At 42.0% G+C, this 24,562-nt stretch overlaps 1 protein-coding gene across 4 annotated transcripts in view; it reads left to right on the top strand.

Moving 5' to 3' along the window:
- The window catches only part of PRPF3 (pre-mRNA processing factor 3), a 43,359-nt gene extending 20,281 nt beyond the window's left edge, over positions 1-23,078 (top strand). For 3 of the 4 annotated variants that reach the window (XM_030188298.1, XM_030188300.1, XM_030188299.1), the window contains exons 9-16: positions 214-296; positions 2,478-2,621; positions 3,327-3,426; positions 5,279-5,392; positions 5,548-5,666; positions 16,142-16,225; positions 16,401-16,462; positions 21,875-23,078. In XM_030188298.1, coding sequence (XP_030044158.1) covers positions 214-296; positions 2,478-2,621; positions 3,327-3,426; positions 5,279-5,392; positions 5,548-5,666; positions 16,142-16,225; positions 16,401-16,462; positions 21,875-22,021 — 853 coding nt within the window. In that variant the 3' untranslated portion in view covers positions 22,022-23,078. Of the gene's footprint in view, positions 1-213; positions 297-2,477; positions 2,622-3,326; positions 3,427-5,278; positions 5,393-5,547; positions 5,667-14,730; positions 14,903-16,141; positions 16,230-16,400; positions 16,463-21,874 lie in introns of those variants that run through there. The other variant, XM_030188302.1, reaches the window with a different exon arrangement.
- The last annotated feature ends 1,484 nt before the right edge of the window (positions 23,079-24,562 follow it).

Genomic DNA, 24,562 nt, shown 5'->3' with positions numbered 1-24,562 from the left:
CGCAGCACAGAGTCTAGGCACAGCGCTGCCTGTGACCTTGCTAGTTCTGGACTGTCCCTCCTCCAGTTTATGGTAAATTTGGTTTCCTGACTGTAAAAGATCCCTGTATGTATAAAATCATGCCATGCATCAGTCTTTTTTGTAGCTCTGTAATGGCTTTTCACACCAGAACCTAAGAGATTATGTAGAAACTCAGTTGCTTTCTTCCTTCAGAAAAGAAGAAGTGTTATCGAAAAGAGAAGAGTTCTTTGGCATCACAAACCTTGTGGAGCACCCAGCACAGCTAAACCCACCAGGTAAATCTCATCCCTGCCATGAGTTTCTTGCTGTTGGGTTTGAAACAGACTGATTGACATTACCTCCTCACATGGATTTGGTTTCAGATGCTTGTAGTTCAGGAATAGTTCATGTTATTAAATGAAATGTTTTACAGTTGAACTTTTTGTGCTCAGCTCTTGTGGCAGTAATTCATGTTCTTAGCAGCCCTCCAGACAGTCCATATGTGTGAGTATATGCACTCCTATCAGCACATGGAGACTGAGAACCACTGGCTTTAGGCATCCTGTGCAGCCCAGTATAGATTTAGTTTGGGGGTGGGAGGGTGTACTGGTTTTGGGGTTTCCTTTTAGCCATGAAAAGGCCAGGAAGACCCCTGGGTGAAATAAGGAGGCAAGGAATTGCTGGTCTGCTTCGGTTTGGTGCTTAGAGGTGTTATACCTTGGAGGCTGGGTCCTTCCCCTGGTCAGTTGGCCAGTGGGGAGTGTAGGACAGCCTGTGTCTTGGCTCTTCTTCCCTACTTCTGGGAGGAGAATCTTGAGTGCCTGAACTAGGGTTAATTTGGCAGTAAACAACTGTCTAATAACAAAAGGCCTTGGGCAAAGAATCAGATTATTACCTGTCCAGGTCTGATCAGCTGTACTGTAGAAGACAGCTGGAAGCTGTGAAGAAAGCTCTGGCTGTGGAGGGCCATCCATGCAAGGCACTTTGGTGTGACATCAGTGTTAGTAATGGTGATGAAGTTAGAGAAAAGCTGGCACTGCAGCCATTGAAGCAGCCTTTCCGTTAGCGGCAGGTGCTGCTCACGCAAGGAAGTCTGTCGGAAAGTCCTTCCATGGAGGGAATCAAAGGTAGCTCATGGGAGTCGTGGTTCAGGTGGAAAAGGAGGCCCTGATGTTCCATCTTGGAGTCCTCCCGCATGGAATTGGGTCCTCCATTGAAGCCTCTTTTTGAGCCTGCATCCAGGGTGAACATAAGAATAGCCATACTGAGTCAGCCCAGTATCCTGCTTCCAACAGTGGCCAATCTAGGTCACAAGTACCTGGCAGAAACCCATATAGTAGCAACAGTTGGTATCTTGATCTTGGAGGACAAGTGCAGTGGCGAGGAGGATGATGCAGGAGGGCCTCAGGTCTTTTCCGTGGAATTTATTTTGCTGAGGCAGGCTAGAGGTTGGCCATTTCACCCAAGGATGGTCCCTTAACTGCTAACCTATGGAACTGTATGACTTTTAATGCTAAACAAAGAAAGAAAACCCTAAATTCCTTAAACTGCCTTTGCTAAATAAGTAAAGTAACTTAAAAATAAACACTCTGAGATAATCTGTTTAGTGCTAAATGTACCTTTCCCAACTTTAAAAGCAATTTCCCAGCAAATAACTTACCAATGAAGATTTGTCCTGCCCTTGTGTTAGTTGGTGGCAGAGAGTTTAGAATCTTCAGAATAGTGTGGAGAAGGGTTTGGCATTAGCATCTCTCAGAACTCAAATTTTGCAGCTCTAGAGTGTTTTAATTTAGGCATTTATAATCCACAATCTTCAAGTTCAAGGCATAGAACAAAGCAGTTTAAGAAAAAGGTGTTCTACAATGAAATGCTCAGTATATCATAACATGTACACAACTGTGATTACAATATACATAGGTCTAACATATCCATAATATGTCAACAGATGTGTATACAGTGTAACGTATGCAAATAACTAATATGGAAAACAATTCCAATACTGCTGTAAACAGTATAACCACTATCCAATATGTATGGAATAATTTGAGAACTTTTAACATTTATATATAGGGGAGAAAAGGAGCTCATATGGCCAGATGCAGTGACTTGAATTGCTAAAATGGCTTCAAATGAGTCTGCATTTGTAATCATAGCTCTTCACAAACTCCTGTTAAATGCACATGTACTAACCACACTCAGAACACTAGTCTCATGTGCCACTGATTCTCGGTCTCTATCCGCTGGTGGGTGGGTGTATACCTACCCATCTGGACTGGGTCTGGAGTGACTAAAGGAAGAAAAATTTGCAGGTAAAATCTGATTTCTCCTTCCTATCTAGTTGTACTGGTGAGAGTTCTGTATAGTGTGTTTAAGAGCACAGATGTACATTGTGGTTGAAATGAAACTTTGAGTTAAAGGAGCAGAGTCATAAACTAAACGTGTAATAAGTTCTTCTCTTTGTGCTCCTTGTCCATTAGTCGATAGTGATGCACCAGTGACTCTGGGAGTTTATCTGACACAAAAAGAGCAAAAAAAGTTACGGCGCCAGACACGGAGAGAAGCTCAGAAGGAATTGCAGGAGAAAGTTAGACTTGGTCTTATGCCTCCTCCGGAGCCAAAAGGTATGTGTTGTAAGTGGGTATAGATAAATGAATAATATAGTTTGTAGGTTCTGAAAAAAGTAGTTTCCACTCAGACCCTCAGACCAGTGTTCTTTGATAGTTTGCAAACAGCTCAGGCAATAAGTAGAGAATATCGGATGTTTCACAGATCAGGTCTTGTATTAGCCATGGACTATAATAGACCTTATTGTCCTTAAGTAAAGCCCTCAGGCAGTAGGGAGAGGGTTTCCCATAAATTCCAAATCCTGATACACTTATTTTATTATTTTTTAAATTTGAATACATTTATGTATTTTTTTTTTTTAAGAAAATCTTCTGAAAAATGAAAATGGAGACCTCATTTCTGATTATGTCCATGCACCAGAATTGGTTCTTTACTATTCTGTATTTCTTGTAAAATTTAAAATGAAGAAAAAAAACCTTCCATAAAACTGGTGTGATGTCTTAAGTAAAACATTTCCCATTTCTCTCAGGAAAAGATCTTGGAACTCATGAATCCCTTAGCTGCCTCGTTCAGATGATGTTGAAAAGTTTTATTTCTTTAATTTTCATTCATACAGTGAACATGCTTGTCTAGTACAAATTGATTTATAATTTTTTTTTTAAGTTTAAGTGTATGACTTGTCAGCAAATTGTGTTAAGATTACTACACACTGTACTTCTTTTCTGCACTTTGATCTAACATTTCTTTATTTCCTGTTTCAGTGCGAATATCTAACTTAATGCGAGTTTTGGGGACTGAAGCTGTTCAGGATCCCACAAAAGTGGAAGCTCATGTTAGAGCTCAAATGGCAAAAAGGCAAAAGTAGGTTTGCTTATTTTACAAATAAATGAAATCCTTTTTTTTTTTTTTTTAATTTAAAATCTAGATTAAAAGCAGACCAAATGCATGCAAAACTTGGCTCCAGTCACCTGAAATTTTGGGACTGACGCAGAGTGTTGCATTCATTTCTGGTCAGTGTATCTCAAAAAAGATATAGCGGAATTAGAAAAGATTCAAAGAAGAGCGACCACAATGATAAAGGGGATGGAACTTCTGTCGTATGAGGAAAGGCTAGGGCTCTTTAGCTTGGAAAAGATATGGCTGAGGGCAGATGTGATTGAGGTCTACAAAATCCTGAATGGTGTAGTACGAGTAAAAGTTAATCTTTTTTTTTAGTCTTTCAAAAAGTACAGACTAGGGGACACTTGATGAAGTTACATGGTAATATTTTTAAAACAAATAGGGAGTATTTTTCACTCAATAAATAGTTCAGCTCTGGAACTTTCTGCCGGAGGGTAAGCACAGTTAGTGTATCTGGGCTTAAAAAAAAGATTTGGACAAGTTCCTGGAGGAAAAGTACATAGTCTGCTATTGAGGCAGACATGGGGATGTCTCTGCTTGCTCTGGGATTGGTAGCATGGAATGTTGCTACTATTTGGGTTTCTGCCAGATACTTGTGACCTGGATTGGCCACTGTTCCAAACAGGATACTGGGTAGTGGACCACTGGTCTGACTCAGTATGGCTAGTCTAATGTTCTTAAGAATAATAAAAAATGGTGCCGAACAGGTGTTCAGTGTGCACCAACTCTAAAGAAAAAGGGGAGGGGTAGCCCCTGCCCCCCCAGGATGTTATTCAATCTGCTTGGCTATTTGATGATTGACTCTAGGGGGACTGCTCAGCCCACTTATGGGTTACTTAGAAATCAGTGGTTCTCAGTCTCCAGCTGCTGATAGTGGTGCATAAGCCAAGCTTGTGCCAGCCTGGACGGACTAAAAGAAAATTAGCAGGTAAAACCTAATTTCACCTTTGTATGTTGTCATTATTGTAAACTGCCTTGATGTATCTTGTGATTTAAAGGCAGTGTATCAATTTTCTAATAACTAAACAGTAGTAAAAAAGCCCCGTTTCTGATGCAAATAAAAAGGGGGCTAGGAAGGTTTTCTTCTGTGTGCATGTGGGAGTGTGTGTGTCCCTGCCCTCTCTCCCTTCCCCTGTGCTGTCTGTCCCCTCTGTCCCCTCCCCCCTCGGAGTTCAGTCCTTCAGTGTTAAGTTTCCTGCTGTGCTGTGTTTGTGTTACAGAGATAGTGAGGGCTTCTGCCCTCTCTTCCCTCCCCCCTCTGAGTCCTTCACTGTTACAGAGAGAGCAATTTGATTTCGTGCTTTGCTGTGTTTTCCTTCACTGCTTGTGTTACAGAGAGAGCGAGGGCGGGGCAGACACTCATGGGGAAACCGGATATCTCTCCCCCTTCACACTTCCGGCTGGAGGCTTCATTTAGAACGTTGGTGGTGCCTTTTATATATAGAGATTTGTTTGCCTACAAATTTAAAGCTTTAATTTTCTAGTATTCCAAAGTATCAACAGTCAAAAGATTTCTTAGTATAGTTGATCATTTTCAGACTGAAGTTGTCATTTTAGTGCCTCATTCAGCAAGACAGATTTCAAGGGACCTATTTCCAAAAATTTAATGAGCGAGTTTTCACAGATGTTTCATATTAAATGTATCAAACTAAGGCAAGAGAGGTGGTAGGATGAGATTTGAATTCTAGCTTCCTAAATTTGGAAAAGATGGGTATGGGGAGGCATTGGTCAATCCCTGCTGTACAGACTGGTTTGCTAGATAATAGAACAGGTGTTGACAAGATTCCTGTTTGGTGCTTCTTCCTCACCACAGAGCTCATGAGGAGGCAAATGCAGCCCGAAAACTGACAGCAGAACAGAGGAAAGAGAAAAAAATAAAAAAACTAAAAGAAGACGTTTCACAGGGCGTTCATGTGGCAGTGTACAGGTGAGTGTCTTCATTAAGCAATGCCAAGGGTTTTACGTTCCATGATAGATTTTCCATACATTTAGAGTGTTTACACACATGCGTGATGGATGACTGCATTAGAAAATCATGTGTGTTGAAAAGTATCCTCTAAATGTTCATCTTTCTCTTTGTAGAGTTCGGAATTTGAGTAATCCAGCAAAAAAATTTAAAATTGAAGCCAATGCAGGACAACTGTATCTTACAGGAGTTGTGATCCTGCATAAAGATGTGAATGTGGTGGTTGTAGAAGGAGGTGAGGCTGGGAAGGGTTTGATGGAATTTATTCTACTTAAATGTATGTATATATATATTTTTTTTACTTAATTTTAGTGCACCATCTCTTTCTCCTCAAATGTTCAAGAATTCTTGTATATTTTGTTTCACTCTGTAACACCCATCTCACCTCTTTCTTGTCAGAAAATTCATTGATTCATGTCTTGTGTTTTTATCCCTTAAGACGAGTCGCTTTTAAAGTAGACTTAAAGAGCTGACTTTTTAAAGGTCAGTTTTCTGTCAAAATACGTATGAATGATATTTTCTGTGCTCTGCCTAACTATTTGGTAGTGCTTTCTATTTTTTCTTCTCTTAAAATTATAAAATTCTGTTTCTCTCAATCCAAGGCGTCACCCTTAGTTATGCAGTGCCTCTTGGGAATGGGAGGGCCAGCTCTCATGAAGCAGAAATCTTGTGAAACAGCATACATCGTTGTACCCACAGCTCCCACTGGTGCCGCCTTTGTTTTGTTTTTTGTGTGTGTGTGTGAAGGGGGGGGGGGGGGGGGGGGGTTTCCTCTAGATGAAGACTGTATATATACATTTGACAAGAGAAACTGATCTTGAAGAGTCAATACTTGATTTAAACTGCTTTTAGCTGGAGTTCAAAATAGACACCACTGAACTTAAGAATTACAGACTTCCTTAGTTCTGCCAACCCAAGTGAGTACTTATTCCTGGGTTGCTCCCTATGCTGGTGTGATCTGTCTGAATATGCCAGACATTTTGCTATTCTAGCCTGGTATAGAATGTCCAAATGAACTGTGCTGTGATAATGGTGTAACATCTAGTGTGCATTGAAATAAGGAGGGAGAAGATATGTTCCTTGTACTACATAAGCCTTGTCTGAGATGAAAATGTTGATGTAAACCTGAAGAACCTTGGGTTATGCTGTGGCTTGTGCTTGAATGGTTAAATTAGGTACTTTTCTTGAAGAAGTGGACTCTTGTTTTATTAATGGAATTAATTCCGTATGAAAACCCAAATGGACCATCTGGACAGAGAAGCCTATAGCTGTAGTTCTTGCATAGATATTGAAAATCACCTTTGCTCAAATCCACGCAAAGGTTTGAGTCTCTGATTTTGATAAGAAGCTGTTCACACCTTGCCTGAAGTTCCCCCCCCCCCCCCCCCCCAAAATAAAAAAAAACCTTTCTGATCCCTTGCTAGAAATGCAGTCTGAAATGGAAGAGGAGGGGGTCAAGCTCTTCCCATGTATCGTAACATACAAGAAATGTTAACAAAAGTATAGCAGGAAAAAAAAGCAGAGGAGACTAGGTCGAGTGCTAGTAACAGAAATATGTGAACTACAAGTTTATTAAACTAACCGTTCATATACAGTCTTTAAAGTAATCCAGTTCAAATGCTTCTGAAACAGTCCATTATGTAGCTTCCCACTATTCCAGAACCTGTAGGATAGTTGCACTGCATCAACCAGCAGGTGGAGATAGAGAACTGAAAACTGAGCTGAGATGCTTCTCTCTTGGTGTCTAGTTCAGCTCCTCCGTATTTTCTATCTTCAGCAGGTGGATGGACACATTTTTCAGCTTCTGGTTCTGAGCTATTTGCTCCTGTTCCAGTTGAGCTTTGCAAATGGTTCGAGTCTGCAGTCGTATCTGGAGGTCTTCAGATCCCTTTCTCTGGTGCCCTGCAAATGTATTTCTTCTCTCCCTTCACCTCTCTGTTTCTTGTGGAGCTCTCCTTTTCAATCCTGAGCCTTTCTCATCTGTGGTGGAGACTGTGAACTTGACGACAGCAGCCGGAAATGGTAAGTCCAACTAAAGTTTGACTCGGAACTCCTTGGAGGGCTGCAAGTTCTACTTGGTGCAGGAGAGGGATCCTGACTCACTGCTTGGGACATGTTGTGCTGAGCTGGTGGCAGTCAGGGTGAATGGTGACTCCGTCAAGGCAGTTAACGGTGTTCCTGTTGTGAAACCTGCCAGGGCCAGCGTCAGGGTATTGCAGAGTGTGCAAGACGGAAATCCCACGGGATGCAGAGGGAAACAGTTGGCGGCAGCACATCGCAGCCTCCGAATATACTGTGGTCTTCGTGCTCTTCAGCAAAGCCGATGTGCAGTTTGAGGCAGGAGAGAGCTGGAACAGGCGCCATTTTGTTAGGGCCGACTGGCAGTTAGGAGCAGCCTTTGTGTGATCACATGTGGAGCACTCTGCTATTTTACAGCCTCAGGGCTCAACAGCATTCAGCTGCACCGGGATCTTTGTTTTCGCTGGAGTTTATATTGCTGTTACACCAGGCCTATTTACTGAATCAGGAACAGTTGGAATTGCTGCAAGGTGCTTCATTTTCTCACCCTGCTGCCCCTTCGGCTCCTAAGAGATCTCATTTAGACCTTCAAGAGTGGGCAGATGAGGATATCTCTGCTTCTCCCTCCTTATGTGATCTGGCCTTACTATGTTCAGAGGAACCACTGTTGAAGGCGCTGTTAGAGGAAGGAGAGCGCCCTCCCGAGGAGGGGGGTGATCTGAAAATACTGAGGTGGTTTCATAAAGAGGAGCTCAGTACTCTTGAGGCAGTAGTGGTGCATTCCGTTGAGGGGCCTTTTGCTTCGTTTTCAGTAGTTTCATCTCTGTCAATCATGAGGGACTTAGAGGTTCTTCTAAGGCTTTTCCGATGCATTCAGGACCTGATTGCAGCAAAATGGGACTCGCCAGATGCGGGGCTGAGAGTGAGAAGAGCCATGGTTCACCTCTATCTGCTAGTTCTGAAGGAAAAAGATAAATTGCAGCTTCCCAGGGTGGGCTCCCAGGTTACGGCGGTGACTAAGAAGACCACCTTGCTATTGTAAGGGGGTATTGCCCTAAAAGACCTACAGAATAGGAAGCTAGAAGGCTAGCTGAAACAAGCCTTTAAAGTGGCCTCTTTGTGCTTTCAGGCGACAGTGTGCAGCTCATTACTGGCAAGAGGATGCCTGATGTGGCATTAGCAGTCTGCAGTGCAAGACGGGCACCATAAACCCCGGCTAGAAGTTTGGTTGGCTTACTTGGCAGATGCTGTGTATGACATGTTACAGTTTATGGCCTGCATTATGTTTTTGGCTGTCCTGGTTGCAGCATGGGGCAGAGATGATAGAAGTGCCTTGGGCAATGGCTCATATGCGGCCATTGCAGCAATCTCTTCTCAGCCGCTGGTTTTTGGTGTCATAGAAGTACAAACTTCATCTTCCTTGCACACTGGTTGCCAGATGGAGTATGCAGTGGTAGTTGTCGCCCAGGAATTTGAGTGTTGGAGCTCCCTTTCTGATAATATAGAATGTAAACGGCACTGAACCCTGGAAAGGGGATATTAGCAGTATACAAGAATTGATGTGAATTGAATAACGGATTCTAGCAAGTCGGGTTGGGGGCTCATTACAAGTTCCATTTGGCACAGGGCACCTGAACGGAATAGGAGTCTCTCTAGTCAATAAATCGCTTGGAGCTCAGGCCATGTGACTTATGCGACTTTGCTCCCTTACTGACGGAAGCCCTGGTCCGAGTTTTTTCTGACAATGTGATGGCGATGGCTTTTATCAACAAGCATGGCGGGACTCGCAACCTTCCAGTGGTGATGGAGACAGCATCCCTCATGAGTTGGGTGGAGAAAAAGCTTCTCTGCTTGTTGTCAGCTCACATTGCTGGGTCCTTGAATGTGAAGGTGAACTTTCTCAGCAGGCACTCCTTGGACCCGGGAGAATGAGAACTATCCAGCCAGTGTTTTTAACAGATAATCTACCAATAGGGTTCTCTGCTTCTGGATGTTGACAAAAGGAATGCCAAAATACCCAAGTTCTTTAGCGTTTGGAAAGAACCGGGCTTCATGGGGATCGATACCCTACTGCAGCCTTGGCCGGAGACACATTTACTATATGTCCTCTCTCCTTGGCCCGTGGTAGGCTGCATGTTGAAAAGAATCACATTGCACCGGGGTTGAATTATTCTTGTAGCCCCAGATTGGCCTCAGAGGCCGTGGTATGCGGACCTGATCCGACTGCTGGATGTGGGTCCTTTCCATCTTCTGCAGGTACACGACCCACTGAAACAAGATCTGGTGCTTATGGAGGATCCGTGCCCCTTTGGTTGTATGGCTTGGCTGTTGAAAAGGCTTGGCTGAGACAAAAAGGTTAATTTGATTCAGTCATTGCTACCTTGTTTCAGGCTCGGAAATGCTCTACGTCCATGGCGTGTGCAACGGTGTGAAGGACATTCGAGGGCTGTTGTTCCGAGTGCGGACTTTCACCTTTCTCTGCTCAGATCACACACATCCTAGTGTTTCTCCAGACAGGTCTTCAGAAAAGATTTGGGTTCTCTAAAAGTTCAGGTTGCTACTTTGGCCTGTTTCAGGGGGCGACTGTAGAAGTCTCTTGCAGCTCACCCGGATATTATTCGATACTTGAGGGGAATGGGCTGCTTGTGGCCTTCCTTTCGTAGTCCTGGCTCTTCAGAAGCCTTCTTTTGATCCACTGGGAACACCTACTTGAAAGATCTTACGCTAAAGGCAATGTTCCTGGTGGCTCTTGAGTATGCACGTAGGGTTTCAAAGCTATAGACTCTCTTGTTGGAATCCCTTTCTTTGTTTTTCGGAGGTGGGGTCTCCCTGCGCATGGTTCTTTCCTTTCTTCTGAAAGAGTTGTCTGCATTTCAACTCACCCACTATGTGGAGCTTCTCTCCTTTCGCAGAGAGGATGAAGAAGCTCCTTATTCTTCCTTGAAGCTTCTTGAGGTGCATACAGGCCTCATTAAAATATCTGTAAGTCATGAATGAGTTTTGCAAATCGGACATATCGTGCTTTTTGTTAAACAGAGGCTTGGCCTTATGGCTTACAAGCCCACAATTGCTAGTTGTCTGAAGGAAACTATCGCATCAGCTTAATTGCTTGCAGTGAAGTATTCTCCTTGGGCCTTGCAGGCTCATTCTACAAGGTGTACAGCGCTATCCTGGGCAGAGACTAACTGCATTTGGTGGATATTTGCAAGGTGGTGATGTGGTTGATGCTGCATACCTTTTGCCAAGCACTACAGGGTGAATGCTGCAGTGCCCTCAGAAACCAGTTTTTGGGGCTTCGGTCCTCATGGCGGTGGTGCCAGGATCCCACCAACTCTAAGGATTGCTTTTGAACATCCCACATGTTCTGGAATAGTGAGAAGCTACTTAATGGAAGGAGAAATTAGGTCTTACCTGATAATTTTCTTTCCATTAGTCTTTCCCACTATTCCAGAGGCCCTCCTGAGATTTCTGAGATGTTTAGTTGATGTGAACTAATGGGTCAGATAACGATTGTCACCTTGAATGGTGCTTCCTTCATATCTCTTGTTCTCTACAGTTCGTGCAGAGATGAGGGAGTCCACAAATGTTTGCTCGTCTTGTTAGTGTTAGGTTTGAGTTGTTTAAACTTGTTGTTTTTATTCTGAGTTTCTCTTTATTGCTTATCTACGTAAATACTGAGGAGCTGGACTGGATGCCAAGAGAGAGATGTCTCATTTGTTTTCAGTTTGCTGGTTGATTGACACAACTATCCCACAGGTTCTGGAATAGTGGGAAGGACTAATGGAAAGAAAATTATCAGGTGAGACTTAATTTCTCCTTAGGTGCCCAACATATTTTGGCAACAAGTTTGCATTAGGGGCTCTTATATTCCTGAGATAATACACTGGAAAGATGTATACTGATGGGCAGTTTGCAAGGGATGTATCTGTTGCCTCAAAATCAGCTATAGCAGCAGATGTTTTAAAACTTCATTCTTTGGTGGACCCTCAATCTATGACCAAGTAAATACCACCTTTAATCAAGTGTCCAGTCTGTGTGCATGTGTTTGAATTGTGGTTTAATAAACTTGCAGTTTGCATACTAAGGTTAGTGTTAGCATTTAGCCTGGTCATCCTCTCTTTTTTCTTGCCAATTATAGAATTTGCTGTTTTCTGCACAGAATTATAGAACCAGGCAGCTTAAACATTTACTGTTTCTAGAAATGAGTTTTAAGTGATTACATAAAGATATAATGGGGAAAAATGAGTTAGCACCTTACAGTGAATTAAATAAAATCCTCCAAAGAAATCTATTGTTCATTTGAAGATACTCTGGCAGTCAAAGAAAGTGGACAGAACAAGCCAGAAATAGTGATCAGATATTTTGATCTCTAGCTCTTTAAGAAACTCATCCTGCAGCAGTGTGTGACAATGGATTATGGGGTTGCTATACTAGTTGCAGTACAAGGCTGTTCCATTTGATTTGACCTTTGATTCCAGAGTGTTTTCCCCCCAAAGCCCTAAAACCCTTCTAGCAATTTTAAGAACCCCAGCACAGCCATTTTATGTAGACATTTCTGTTGGAAGGCTGCCATTTCTAGAAACCATGTCAGCAAAAGTTGGTCAGTTAAAGACCACAGACTGATAAAAGTTGTTGATATATTTCTCAGCTCCTGCTCAAGATGTTCATCATTTGGTAGTGACTTCTTTACATCAACAGTCTTCTTATAAGTAGAAAAAAAAGATTTGCTATTCCATTGGAGAAGTGGTTTATTGTCAGTGCAATTACATGTTTATTTTTTTTTTTTAAAGACCCTGCCTGGAAATCATAGAAGGTATATGTAATGAGTATCGTGCCATGGGTAAAACTTCAACATTCGCTATAAGAATAATCCTATGCATTTATCAGATCTGGTGTCGCAATATGCATTATTTTGTGATCCAAGGAATAGTTGTGCTGGTGGTCTTTTCACACCAAAGATCAAAAATTGGATTTATATCACTGTTCTAATATTTGACACATCAGCAGTGAGACAACTAATGATATACATCAGAATGTGTAAAAAGCACAGGAGCAGAAGCAGCAAAAACAATTATCCAACCCTGCATAAAGGGCTCTGAGAAAAAGAATGTTTCAATTAGTTTCTCCACAGTGCAAATAACTTGTGGCCAGATGAGTCTCAAGAGGTAAGTTGCTCCAAATAGCATCAATGCAAAGCTTGTTTAAAAGGAGAGCTTCTCTAAAAGAGCATCTTGTGATGAATAAGATAAGCACGTGGGACTGTGAAGTGCAAACTGCCGACTTTATCACCTCAAAGGCTTGAAATGTTGGACAGATAATCTTAAATGATGACAATGGCAACCAATGTAATTTGCCAAAAACTGGATACATAGATTCCCTGTAACTGCAGCCAATAATGTGAGCAGTAGGGAGATACCTATCACAGAATTCTGATGATAGACAAGACAAAGACCCTACACATGTACTTGGCCAACAACGACGGTAGTAGTTGAAGTAATTTCTTTTAAGCAGCAAACTAAAGGCACAAATTCAACAAAGAGACTGAAAATGTGACATCTAATGAATAACAGCAGAAAAAAAAATCATTATTCAAAGAAACTGGCCTTCGAAATGAATGGGAATTAAAACGGAATATTCACTGACTTTGTCTCCTTAACTAGATCTTGCAACCACAAGAAGTCATAAAGAAACAAGGCAAAGAGTGAAACTACCTAAAATGCTGATATCTTAACTCAAACTTGGGAAAGATGTGCATTATACATCTGTAGTAAATTATTTTGGCCAAGGAAACCTTGCTTTTTAAACCTCCTGTAGATGTCTTGCCTCAACTGCCTCTCTCTTATAATCCAGAAAATTAACTTGGAAGCTGAGAGAAAAATGTAAAAACAACCCCCCCCCCCCCCCCCCCAAAAAAAAAAAACCCCCTTGAGATATTCAGCTTATTTATTTTTAGTTATTTATTTATTTGGATTTTGCTCACAACGTTTTCAGTAGTAATTCAAGGTGAGTTACATTCAAGTACTCTGGGTATTTCCTTGTATCTGGAGGTCTCACAATCTAATTTTGTACCTGAGGCAGTGGAGGATTAAGTGATTTGCAGATTTGAACTAGGCACTTCTTTATATCAAGACTGGAACTCTAACCACTAGGGTACTTCTCCACTCCAGCTTGCCAAGTCTGGACTATCTGTCCGTCCGTCTTCATTGAGTGGGACTTTAGCGTTGAACACACCATTTCTAATAAAATCTGTTAATTTAACTGTAAACATTTTATTTTTGGTGGTTCTTGTGAAGAGCTGCTAGATTTATCTTGGTAGCAGTTTTGCTGCCATTTGTTTTATGGACTTGATTTGTATTAGTCCCTGAATTTAAATTTTTTTGCATTAGCTAGCTCTACGGTCAGTCTGTGAAATAAATTGTCACATTTATTAAATGCTTTAGAGCTTTACATTCTTTACAGGTCTGGCCTCATGACTCAAGCTGTCCTACTGCAGCGCAGGAGACTTGCATTTAAGTTTCCTGTTTGGGACTTTGCTTGAGTGGGGCATACCATGAAGCTGACGTATTTGTTCCTGAGGAAGGATGTAATGCAGTTACAGCCAGGGCAGTTGCACCTACTGGCTGAAAGGAACAACTACAAAGGGCGGTCTCAAAACTGACTCCCAAGTGTCATTGAAAAATCCTGCATCTTCTGGAGTGGGATAAAACTGAGGAATAAATAAAAACAGATACTATTAACAAACAAGGCTTTACAAAGATCTACATAAAACAGGATCACCTGCTGTAAATATGTGGATACGATCAGGTATTAAAAAGTGGTTACCAGATTTAAAAAAATATATATTTATGTATATATTACATGGACTGTGGAAAAAGGTATTAGCTCCAACACAAAAGATTTGTAAAGGAGAAACTTAAAAATCCGTTCGTATAAACACCAAGGTCTTATAAGATAAGTGGTCAGTGATGGAATCAGCCTTCGGTAGAACACTGCTTCAAGCCGCAGTAAGTCCCATTCCTTAAGATATTGATTTTCTAAATCCAAGCTTGCAGACTGGTGTCGACACTCTAGAACAAGGATTTTGACCTACTTGCTAATTCCTGTTCTTTTAGCTCTCATACCAGTTTGCAGCAGTCTCTCGTGTTTTCCTTGTATTTCTTCATTACATTTTGACTTTGGCATGTAATTATCTTTACCTATCCAATTTTTAAGTTTTTTTTTTAATCCTAAAATGAGTTTACAGAATACTTACACTCTGTTTTCTCTTTGAGTTTTTTTAGATTATGCTGTTGAAGCCACCAAAATGGCACCAGCTGGAGTTGTGGGCTCAGGGGAGCACAAGAAGTCTTGTGGGATTTTCTGCTTCATGAGAGTTGGTCTCCTGTTCCTGAGAGGCACTGTGTAAGCCAGGGTGCAGACTGGTGCAAGAGCTATCAGAAAACGAATTATCAGGTAGGGCAAAGCTCCTGCTACTGGTAATTAGTAAAGGCATTTAAACATTTTAGGTTGAATCTAATTTAAGCCATAGTGCTTACTGTTGTAAATATCTTGCAGTACAGAGGGTTATTCTTAAAAGCCTCTCCATGTCTGTATACATTTTGGTATAAAATTTGTTTCAACCTAGGACCACAGAAAAGGGCTATAGGTGTGGTTATGTTCTTCATGCTATTTACTTAAGTGTACATGGAAATGTAATTTGCTGTTTTGAATGCAGGGCCTGGTCAGAGCAAGAGCCATGGACACCAATGTGGAAATCTGTAGTAGTACCCTACTAATGTGTTATAAATTTCAGTACTAGTTGTTCTGAAATAACCAGTCTGTGACCATGAAATTACATCTTTACATGGGAATTAATTACTTCAGGAGTAAAACATGCACATCTTTCACTAAGCTCATGCTAAAGAGAAATCAAACAGTAACAAGTCTGTCTCACTGCTGTAGCAGTAGCTGTTTTGGAGAGGAATAGTTGATCAGGGTATACCAGTGCCTCCTGGTTTTCAGGATAGTCTGCGAGCACTATTTCTACATATTGGATTTTGGAACCAAATTAATAGTGAAGTTTTAAATGGCCCAAAAATCAGATCTGGTTGAGGGTCCTGAGAGGATTGAAATTGAAGAGACCCTGCTTTAGTTTTCTGTGTAAATGGTGTTAATAACATTTATTGTTAAGTGTTCTGCTCATGCCAAATTTTCCAGACGTGTCGGGGAGCACATGAGGATTCTGACTTGATAACTTTTTGGACCTGTGCATATGCATGGACTGTGGGGATGAATGTCCTGGAATAGAGTCCCCACTAGGTATTTTTTTCTTTTTTTGCTTGAAAATGTTTTAAAAATATTCTTTAAATAATTGTTCCACCTCCTTCCTTAATTAGAGAGCTCAATGAATTTGGACTATTGTTGAGAGGATGTTTTCTTTTTGGCATCTTTTCTTTAGAATTCTAAGTTGATTTGTCAGCCCTGGCAATTCACTTAGTCAGTGGCCACCTACTTTCTAAAAATGGAACAGGGCATCACTTTGAGTGGGTTTTTGGATCCACCTAGTTTCTAAAGATGGAACAGGGCATCGCTGTGAGTGGGTTTCTGGATTCACACTAAGGAAAATGTACATGACAAAAAAACCTTTTTGTATGTGATTGTCAGAAGCTTATTGTAAGGAAGATAACTAATTTATATTTGTTGTCCATTTAGGGCCAAAATCGCAAAAGAAATTCAAACGTGTTATTCTACACCGAATAAAATGGGATGAACAAACGACCAGCTCCAAAGGAAAAGGTGAGTATGGGGTGAGTGTAATCTGAAATATAGAAACTACAGTGTATGGATAATCCTTGGCATGGCATGGTCTTATCCTTTCATCCTATCTCTTATGGCATGGCAGCTTTCACAGTGCTTTTTGATGTCAAGGTATTGGAGCTCTGCTTTGAAATAAAGTTTGCTTGTTTTACAGATGACAACGAATCTGATGAAGAATCTGTTGTAAAGGCAAACAAGTGTGTCTTGGTCTGGGAGGTATGTGAGGTGTTTCTGTTTTTTGCCTCCTCTCTATGTCTAGTCGGGGATTTCCCCATCGTTTTAAACCTTCAGTTCTGTGCTGATAGTTGGAAGGTAACAAATGGGTTTAAAGTTTGGATGCCTAATCTTAAGGTGATATTTTAACTGCTTTGCTTTACAAGTGGGATTGAAAAGCACAAGAAATAAAACAGATGTTTCCATTTCATCCCACTGATCAATTAAGAGACTTGCAGGATATGCCCATCTATCTGCAGGTGGAGATAGAGAGAATGAGAGAGCTCTGCTCCATAGTGTCCTGTGCAGAAGCCTCTTAAATATTTTATCTCAGCAGGTGGATGAAGGATTCTGGTGATGGCCAGCGTGGTCAGTCTGTTTCAGTCATTGGAATGGGTTGTCAACCTATCCAAGAATCATCTGACTCCCTCGTGAGGGCATTCCACGTATCTACTACCCTTTCTGTGAAAACATACTTCCTGACATTACTCCTGAGTCTGCCCCCCTTCAACCTCAATTCATGTCCTCTAGTCATTTCAATGCAGGGGGGAGTTGGGAGCGGCGGTGAAGGACATTATATATATAGTGAAGGACGTCCATAAAGGACGTCCATAGGCACAGCTCGTCTTTTTTTTATATACAGTAAAGGACGTCCATAGGCAATCGGAAAAGGTTAGTGCATCTCATTACAACAGGGTTTCTACACAATTTGCTCATCTGCATTCCGTTTTGGTTAGCTGCTATCGTCGTTGGAAAAAGACTCGGAGAAGCCTTTAGTGCACGCCAGGGTTTACTACTTGCTCGTTAATGGCTTGTTAAAGGCTCTTTAAGTTTAGTGCATCTGGCCCTAAGTTCCCATTTCGAGGATCCTTTCTATTTGGAGATGAATTAGACAATTTGGTCTGCAGTCTAGGAGATAGTAAAGTGCCTCAACTTTCTGAAGACCGGCCTAAGGCTTTGGGTCGTGGCCTGCTTTCTGTGCGAAGCTGGGGATGAGATTTTCATCAGTATAGGGCTGGTAGAGTAGCTTCAGTTCAGCACTCCTTTCAGAGGGGGGGGGGGGGGGGGGAGCAGGGGGCAGAGATGCAGGAGCCTCTTTCCTGCCTAATGAAGGTTTCTGGGTCCAGCCTCTGATGAAAGCTGTGGGAGCTCGCTTAACACATTTCTATTGGAGGTGGGCCTGGATTACCTCTGAGGTTATTTGCGACGTTTACGCCTTAGAATGATGATATTAAGGTTATATTTGAAAATAATGGTCCCCCCATTCATAGAGAGAAATATTAGAGGTTAAATGTTAGTATAGTAAATAAGATGGAAAATGACTAAATGCTGTCTTTACCAGATGCAGGAAACTTTTATAGACATAAACATGTTTGGAAGAGAATAGGGAAGTGAATGTGATTCATGCAGATGTCTGAGCATACAGATGTATGGAATAATGTATGATAGTTTCACATTCCTATAAATGTTTGATTTTTACTAAATCCACTAGCAGTTTGGGAAGGTACCCTGAATCCCTTGAACTTGCAGATATAAGCAGAATGTAATCTAGCCAATGATTTTTCAAAGTTTGTGTCTCATGATTTGTGATGTAACCAGTTAAGTTATGACTTAATGCATTTTTAATAAAAGAGCAGAGGACCTGAGGGATTTTGAGATGGTTGTGCACAGCTTGATTGTACGTGTGACCCTTTTCTCTCTCCCAGAGGCCTTTGATATATAGTTATTTATTTATTAGTGGTGTGCATGTGGATTTCTGTTCAGAAGAGCATACCCCCCCGACCCAACATAAAATACCTGAACACTTGTGATACAATATAACCAAAGACCGTAATGGACATTACCTGACTCTTCCTCTCCTCTCTCTCTTTACGTTCCCTCCAATTACCTATCATACCACAATATTACTTTGCATTCATTCATACCATGTATTTGTTCAGACCAGAATCGGCTAACGCCGTTAACGGTAAAATGTAAGCCACATTGAGCCTGCAAAAAGGTGGGAAAATGTGGATACAAATGTAACAAAATAAATTTCTTCTCCTTGGTCTCCTAGAGTTGAAAATAAAGGGCCAGGTATGATCCTGTTATGGGCGGGGGCCCAGGCAATCAAGAACTTGCGCAACATCTTCCAGACGCCTTCCTGGAGTCTCCCTGTCGTTCTTGCCCGAAGGTGGGTTTGTTCTGGGATACTCGGAAAAGACTTCTCGATCTACAGGCTATTTGTCCAGTTCCCTCCTCAGAGGTCTGGCAGGGGCGTTATTCTATTTTGTTGTCGAAGAAAGAAGGGTCTTTCCAACCGATTTTGGATTTCAAGGCTGTCAATTGAGCCCTCACGGTCACCAGTTTTTTGTATGGAGACTCTTCGCTTGGTCATAGTGGCCGTCTGGTCCAGGGAGTTCTTGATTGCGCTGGACTTAACGGAGGCCTATCTGTACATTCCAATTTGGCCCATGCACCAGCGCTGTCTTTGCTTTGCTTCTTTTAACTCCTAACCCTTATTCACTTGTTCAGAACCCTTATTTTATCACCCTCACTTTAATATTCCCTTATCTCTTGTTTGTCCTAATTAGATTGTAAGCTCTGTCGAGCAGGGATTGTCTCTTCATGTTCAAGTGTACAGCGCTGCGTACGTCTAGTAGCGCTATAGAAATGATAAGTAGTAGTTTTGGGCAAGCATTATCAGTTTGGGCTTTGCCTTTTGGACTCGCTATGACTCCTCACATGTTCACAAAGGTTGTTTGTTCTTTTGGCCGCTGTCGGTGACAGGGTGCTGGGCTCGATGGACCCTTGGTCTGTCCCAGCATGGCGATGCTTATGTTATGATTGTAGTGCCAGCGGCTTTCACGAAAGACTGTATTCTAGTTCATCCTTACATGGACGATTGGCTGATCAGAGGAAAGTCTGCAGGTCACGGCTTGAATGGTTTAGTTCCTTCAGTCCCTTGTGTGGTCAAATCTCTCAAGAGTCATCTAGTATCGTCTCAAGACACTCAACTACCTAGGGGTGTCCTTCGATACAATTCAGGATCAAGTGTTTCTTCCTCAGAGCAGGATTCACAAGTTGCAGGCTCAGATTCAAGCATTTCTGTAGAGGTTGGTACCGAGTGCAAGGGATTAGCCTCAAGTTTTGGGTTCCATGGCAGCAACGATAGAAGTGGTGCCTTGGGCCAGGGCACACATGAGATCTCTGCAGAAGTGCCTCCTGTCTAGGTGGTTGCCACAGAAGGATTCCCTGCAGTTGAAATTGCCACTGTGAGCTCGGGAGCGCAGCAGCCTCTGTTGGTGGCTTTGGACAACCAACCTGACCAACGGGGGATGCCTCTGGATCTGCCGCAGTGGATTGTAGTCACAACAGATGCCAGCCTATGGAGCTGGGGAGCTCACTGTCTTGGATGGGTTGCGCAGGGTCTTTGGTCTCGGCCGGAGACTTCCTGCTCGATCAACCTCTTGGAAACAAGAGCAATTTGGTTGGCTCTGGCAGCGTTTTGTTCTCTGTTAGTGGGCGAGTACTCATCAGATATTGCCACAGCAGTTACTTATGTCAATTGGCATGGGGGGGACGAGGAGTCGCCAGTTACAACAGGAAGCAGTGTGGCTTGGCTCATAAGTTGGGCAGAACATGTTCTCGGGACAGAGCCAATCAGATTTTCAGGACAGCCACAATTAATATTGCGTACAGTAGAGGTAGTGAATGCAAATTTATGTCGTGGTTATTCCTTGTGGATATCCTGAAAACCTGTCTAACGTCGGGTTGAGAACCCCCTGCTTTACCTCATTTACAGAAAGAGAAGATCCCAGTTGCGGGATGCTTTATGTATGGGGATATTCAGAAGAGGGCTCTCTCATACCTATACGGCCTACCTGTTTGATGCTGCTTTTAATTCCTAACTTGTCACCTGCTCGTAACCTTTATCTTGTCTTCCTCTCTTCAATAGTCCCTTTTCCCTATGTGTCCCATCTGTCTGTCCTACCCTTATCCCTTATTTGTCCTGTCTGTCTGTCCTGATTTAGATTGTAAGCTCTTTTTAGCAGGGACTGTCTTTTCTTCATGTTCAATTGTGAAGCGCTGTGTACGACTGGTAGCGCTATAGAAATGATTTGTAGTAGTAGTAGTAAAAAAACGATACATGTGCAGCAAGTATATTTACTTTCGCAAGAGGCACATACTCATTGATAATATGTTGTTGTTGGCTGTTCAAGTTTCCTGGTGGCACAGAATGTGGTTCTTTGCTTTTCTTCTTCTGCTTTGTTATGATAATACTGAATCTATCTCTAGCTAGCCAGAGCTCTTACTGGCTCTCTCTAGAGTCAGAGTTTTCAGTCTCCACCTGCTAGAAGGTGTTCACAACCCATCAGTCAGATTATGGGCCAGTCTGGAGGGACTAAAGGAAAGCAAATTAACAGTAAGAACTAATTTCGCCTTTGTCTATGGAGAAAGCAGATTTGCTTACATGTACCAGGGGTTCTCTGTAGACAGCAGGGAATTACAGCCACACTGTCCCTCCAGCTTTAGCCACTTTGTAAAACTTCTTTATTCTTGGGGATGCCTATTTTTTTCTTTATATGCACACATGAAGTCTCATTTGTTAGCTTTAGGATACCTGAAGTCTCCCAGGCCAGTTCTTCTCAACCCAAAACTCAGGACACATCCAGTCAGGTAGGTTTTCAGAATATCCACAATGAATATGCATGCACTGCCTCTTTGGAATGCAAATTTATGCATTTCATGCATATTCATTGTGGCTATCCTGAAAATCTGGCTGGGTATACCCCAAAAATTGGGTTGAGAAGCACCTACCATAGGCTGCTAAAGAGAATGCAGGAATCTGCACAAATGCACCAAGTTAAAACTGACAACCAAAATACACCACACCTTTCAAGATGGAGGACTCCGGGCACCCTGGCACTATTAGATGACAATTCTGCAAAGTTTGGCTGAATTTCCCTGCTATCTATGGAGAACCCCTTTTTACGGGTAAGCAACTTTGCTTTAGGGGTAGTTTTTTAATGTTTATAAACTTTTCAAAGTGTTAATTCATCCAGACACTAATAAACTTAAGATTTCTCTGTCAGTAGCTTTGTCTCTTGCTCACTTTGCTTGTTCACTCTGTTCCAATATAGTATTGATGTGGCTGTTTCTAGATTAAATGTGTGTTCTCTAATTAACCTATCAGAGTGATTAGATGTAATCATACCAACTTATGTTGCAATGTACTCTGGGTTTCTGACCACCCAGGAATAAAAAGATAGCACACCACACCTGAAGCCTTAAAATGTCCTATAGAGATGGCTTCAGAATTTGGAAAGTGACAAATTATTTTCTGGAGTTGTTCTGTTACAAATAAATGTTTTGTCCTTTTCTGTTTATTACTGACTACTTTGATTTCTTGACACTTTTTTGTTTGTGTTCAAGGGTACAACAAAAGAACGCAGCTTTGGCGACATGAAATTTAAACAGTGCCCAACTGAAAACATGGCACGGGAGCATTTTAAAAAATATGGAGTGGAGCACTATTGGGACCTGGCTTTAAGCATGTCTGTGTTAGAATCTACAGAGTGAATGCCCTCACCTACCACCCAGCACACATAGATCTTGTGTATGGAAAAGAAGGCCAAAAGCAGAGGGGAGGACAAAGGCTAAAAGCCCTACCATGTAACATGCAAGAGTTTAAAACTTCAAACAGGACTTGGCAGTTTGGTACAAAAATGTCATGGATACAGATATTTCAGCATCAAACACTGGTCCTATGGAGTCTGGTAGGAGATTAACAATTGAATATTGGTGTGTTATGCTAACATCAGCCAGTGCTCAGATGTTAGCTTTCCGTTCTCTAAAAGAAGTTGAAATAAGACAAATGGAAAATATCTATTTTTGGTAGTATTTATACCTTGTGTTTTTCAATATGGTTTGTCTTGGATTGTGGCAGATATGTACAAAGACTTGTGTTTGTATAAAGCAGTGGGAGGCCAGGTGTTGGAGAGCTCAGCTAGCCAGGTTTTCTAGCCCTGGATGACTGCCAGGTGGTGGAGTAATATAAAAACACCCGTGTGGTCACGGAGCCATGAAATTGAGAAGTAGAGAGCAGGCCAAAACCCTGAAATCTTAACATTTGCCACTGTTGTCGACTTCCTGCTCTGTCTCTTGAGTGGCTTGGTTCATGCCCCCCTTCCCACCCCAGCTATTGAACCTTAGCCTAGTCGCTGGCTATTCTTCAAAAGTGTACTGGGGCCAAAGGCTCTACCACCTCCATCTGTCTTGCCATTAGATTGTAAAGAAACCCATGAGCAAGAATACAGTTCACATATTTTAAAATTGTTAAAATTATTTTGCATACATTTCCTTTCCCATGACTGTGCTTCTGTAGGTCAAGTTGTCTACACATCTATATCGAACATCCTTTTTTTTTTGTATAAAAACAGTGTTCCAGTAGTAATGCGATCAGATGCTCAGCTGACTACTTCATGGCAATTGCACTGTGATTGTGAGGTTTCTTTGTGGTAATGACCTTGGAAGTAGTTCAGACATGAGCTGGAAGCCATTGTGTTCTGCACCCCAACATTCTGAATTTGTGTACCATACTTTCTGGCCCTAGATTGACCTATTGAAACCAAGAAAAGCAACCCATATTAATCTGGAGGTGAAAGTTTACATTAGTGGTAGATGGTAGGAAATGGGGAAAAGTGTGAGCTGCTGGTGGAGCACCTCTGGTTGTGGGAGAGGACATACTCAAAATGGTCAGGTTCTTGCCGTGGACACTGAGGATTTGCAAGAGACTAGGAGCTGGGGATTTAGCCCATATCCTATCTTTCTGGAATAAAAACTTTTGTTTTTAAGTAAAAATGGGTGCTTTCACTTATTTGTCATAAATGGGAATAATATGATGCCCTTTCTGAGTGTGGCTTGTATGCAGGGCCTCATATGTATATCTAGAAAGGAAATCCCTGTGGGTTTCTTAAAATGTCCAGACAATTGTGGCATATGCGAAGTGCCAAGAATATCAAACGTAATCTGTTGTGAAAATGGTTATGAAACTCCATAGGTAGATCCATGGTGTGGAGTAGCCTAATGGTTAGTGCAGTGGACTTTGAATCTGGTAACCTGGGTTTGATTCGAACTGCAGCTGCTTGTGACATTGGGCAAGTCATTTAACCCAACTTAGATTGTGAGCCTGCTAGGGGCAGAGAAAGTACCTGTATATAATGTGTACAGCGTTGCGTGTCAAGTAGCGCTATAGAAATTAGTAGTAGTAGTAGATGAAAATGTGAGGCTTGGTTATAGGGAAGCTCTTTCATTTAAGATGGCATTTACAACCACCAAATGCAAGCTCTTGTGTACAGATACTGGATGGGGAGAGATGGGACCTTCTGCCTGGGAATTGGCAAAGGGATGTAAACAGCCCTTTCTTTTCCTCCAGATTTTGTTTTGCTGATGCATAGATCTTACTACTGCAGTGAAATCTGGGAGCAGAGATTTGGAAGCTGAGGTTTTCTGGGGAGCAGGCTGACCGGCTGAGGAGTTTAGAGGACGGAGTTCACCGCTGTTGTACACTTGTTTGACAGTGAGGAGCTTTTTCCTCTTATTCCACAGGTGGTGAGTTGTCTAGACGTTGAAAACCTGGCACCAGAAATCCATCATGTTCTCCAGAGACAAACAAACAGAAGATCTGAAAGTACACTGTGTGCTAGAGTTCTCTAACTGAACAGAAGCCCTTTGCCCATGTGAAGGCATTTGTGCATTGGGCAAGGCTCCTCGTCCCTCTTCAGTTTGTCATTTTCTGTGTTCTTGTGACATTGCAGCTCTCCTTTTGTTTAAAAAACAGAACCAGCAAGGACTTGACAGGAACAACTGCTTACCATTTGTTTTTTTTAAATGTAGTTACAGGACTTCGGCTGCAGGCTCCTTTCACAGAATGGCTGTGCTCAATCTTGCAGCCACGGTAGCTGTGCTTTCCTTCTTAAGCCCAGTTTAGCTTCTGTTGACACAGCAGTGGCAGTAGACAAAGGAGCCTACAACCAAATAGTCTTCAGACCACAAACAAACCCAGAGGCGATGACCTGCAAGCAGCAAAACACAGAGCAGACCAGCAGGTGTGGAAGTAGA

This window comes from Microcaecilia unicolor, chromosome 14 (assembly GCF_901765095.1).
Source record: "Microcaecilia unicolor chromosome 14, aMicUni1.1, whole genome shotgun sequence".
Classification (NCBI taxonomy): domain Eukaryota; kingdom Metazoa; phylum Chordata; class Amphibia; order Gymnophiona; family Siphonopidae; genus Microcaecilia; species Microcaecilia unicolor.
This window is presented reverse-complemented; position numbering and strand designations above follow the sequence as displayed.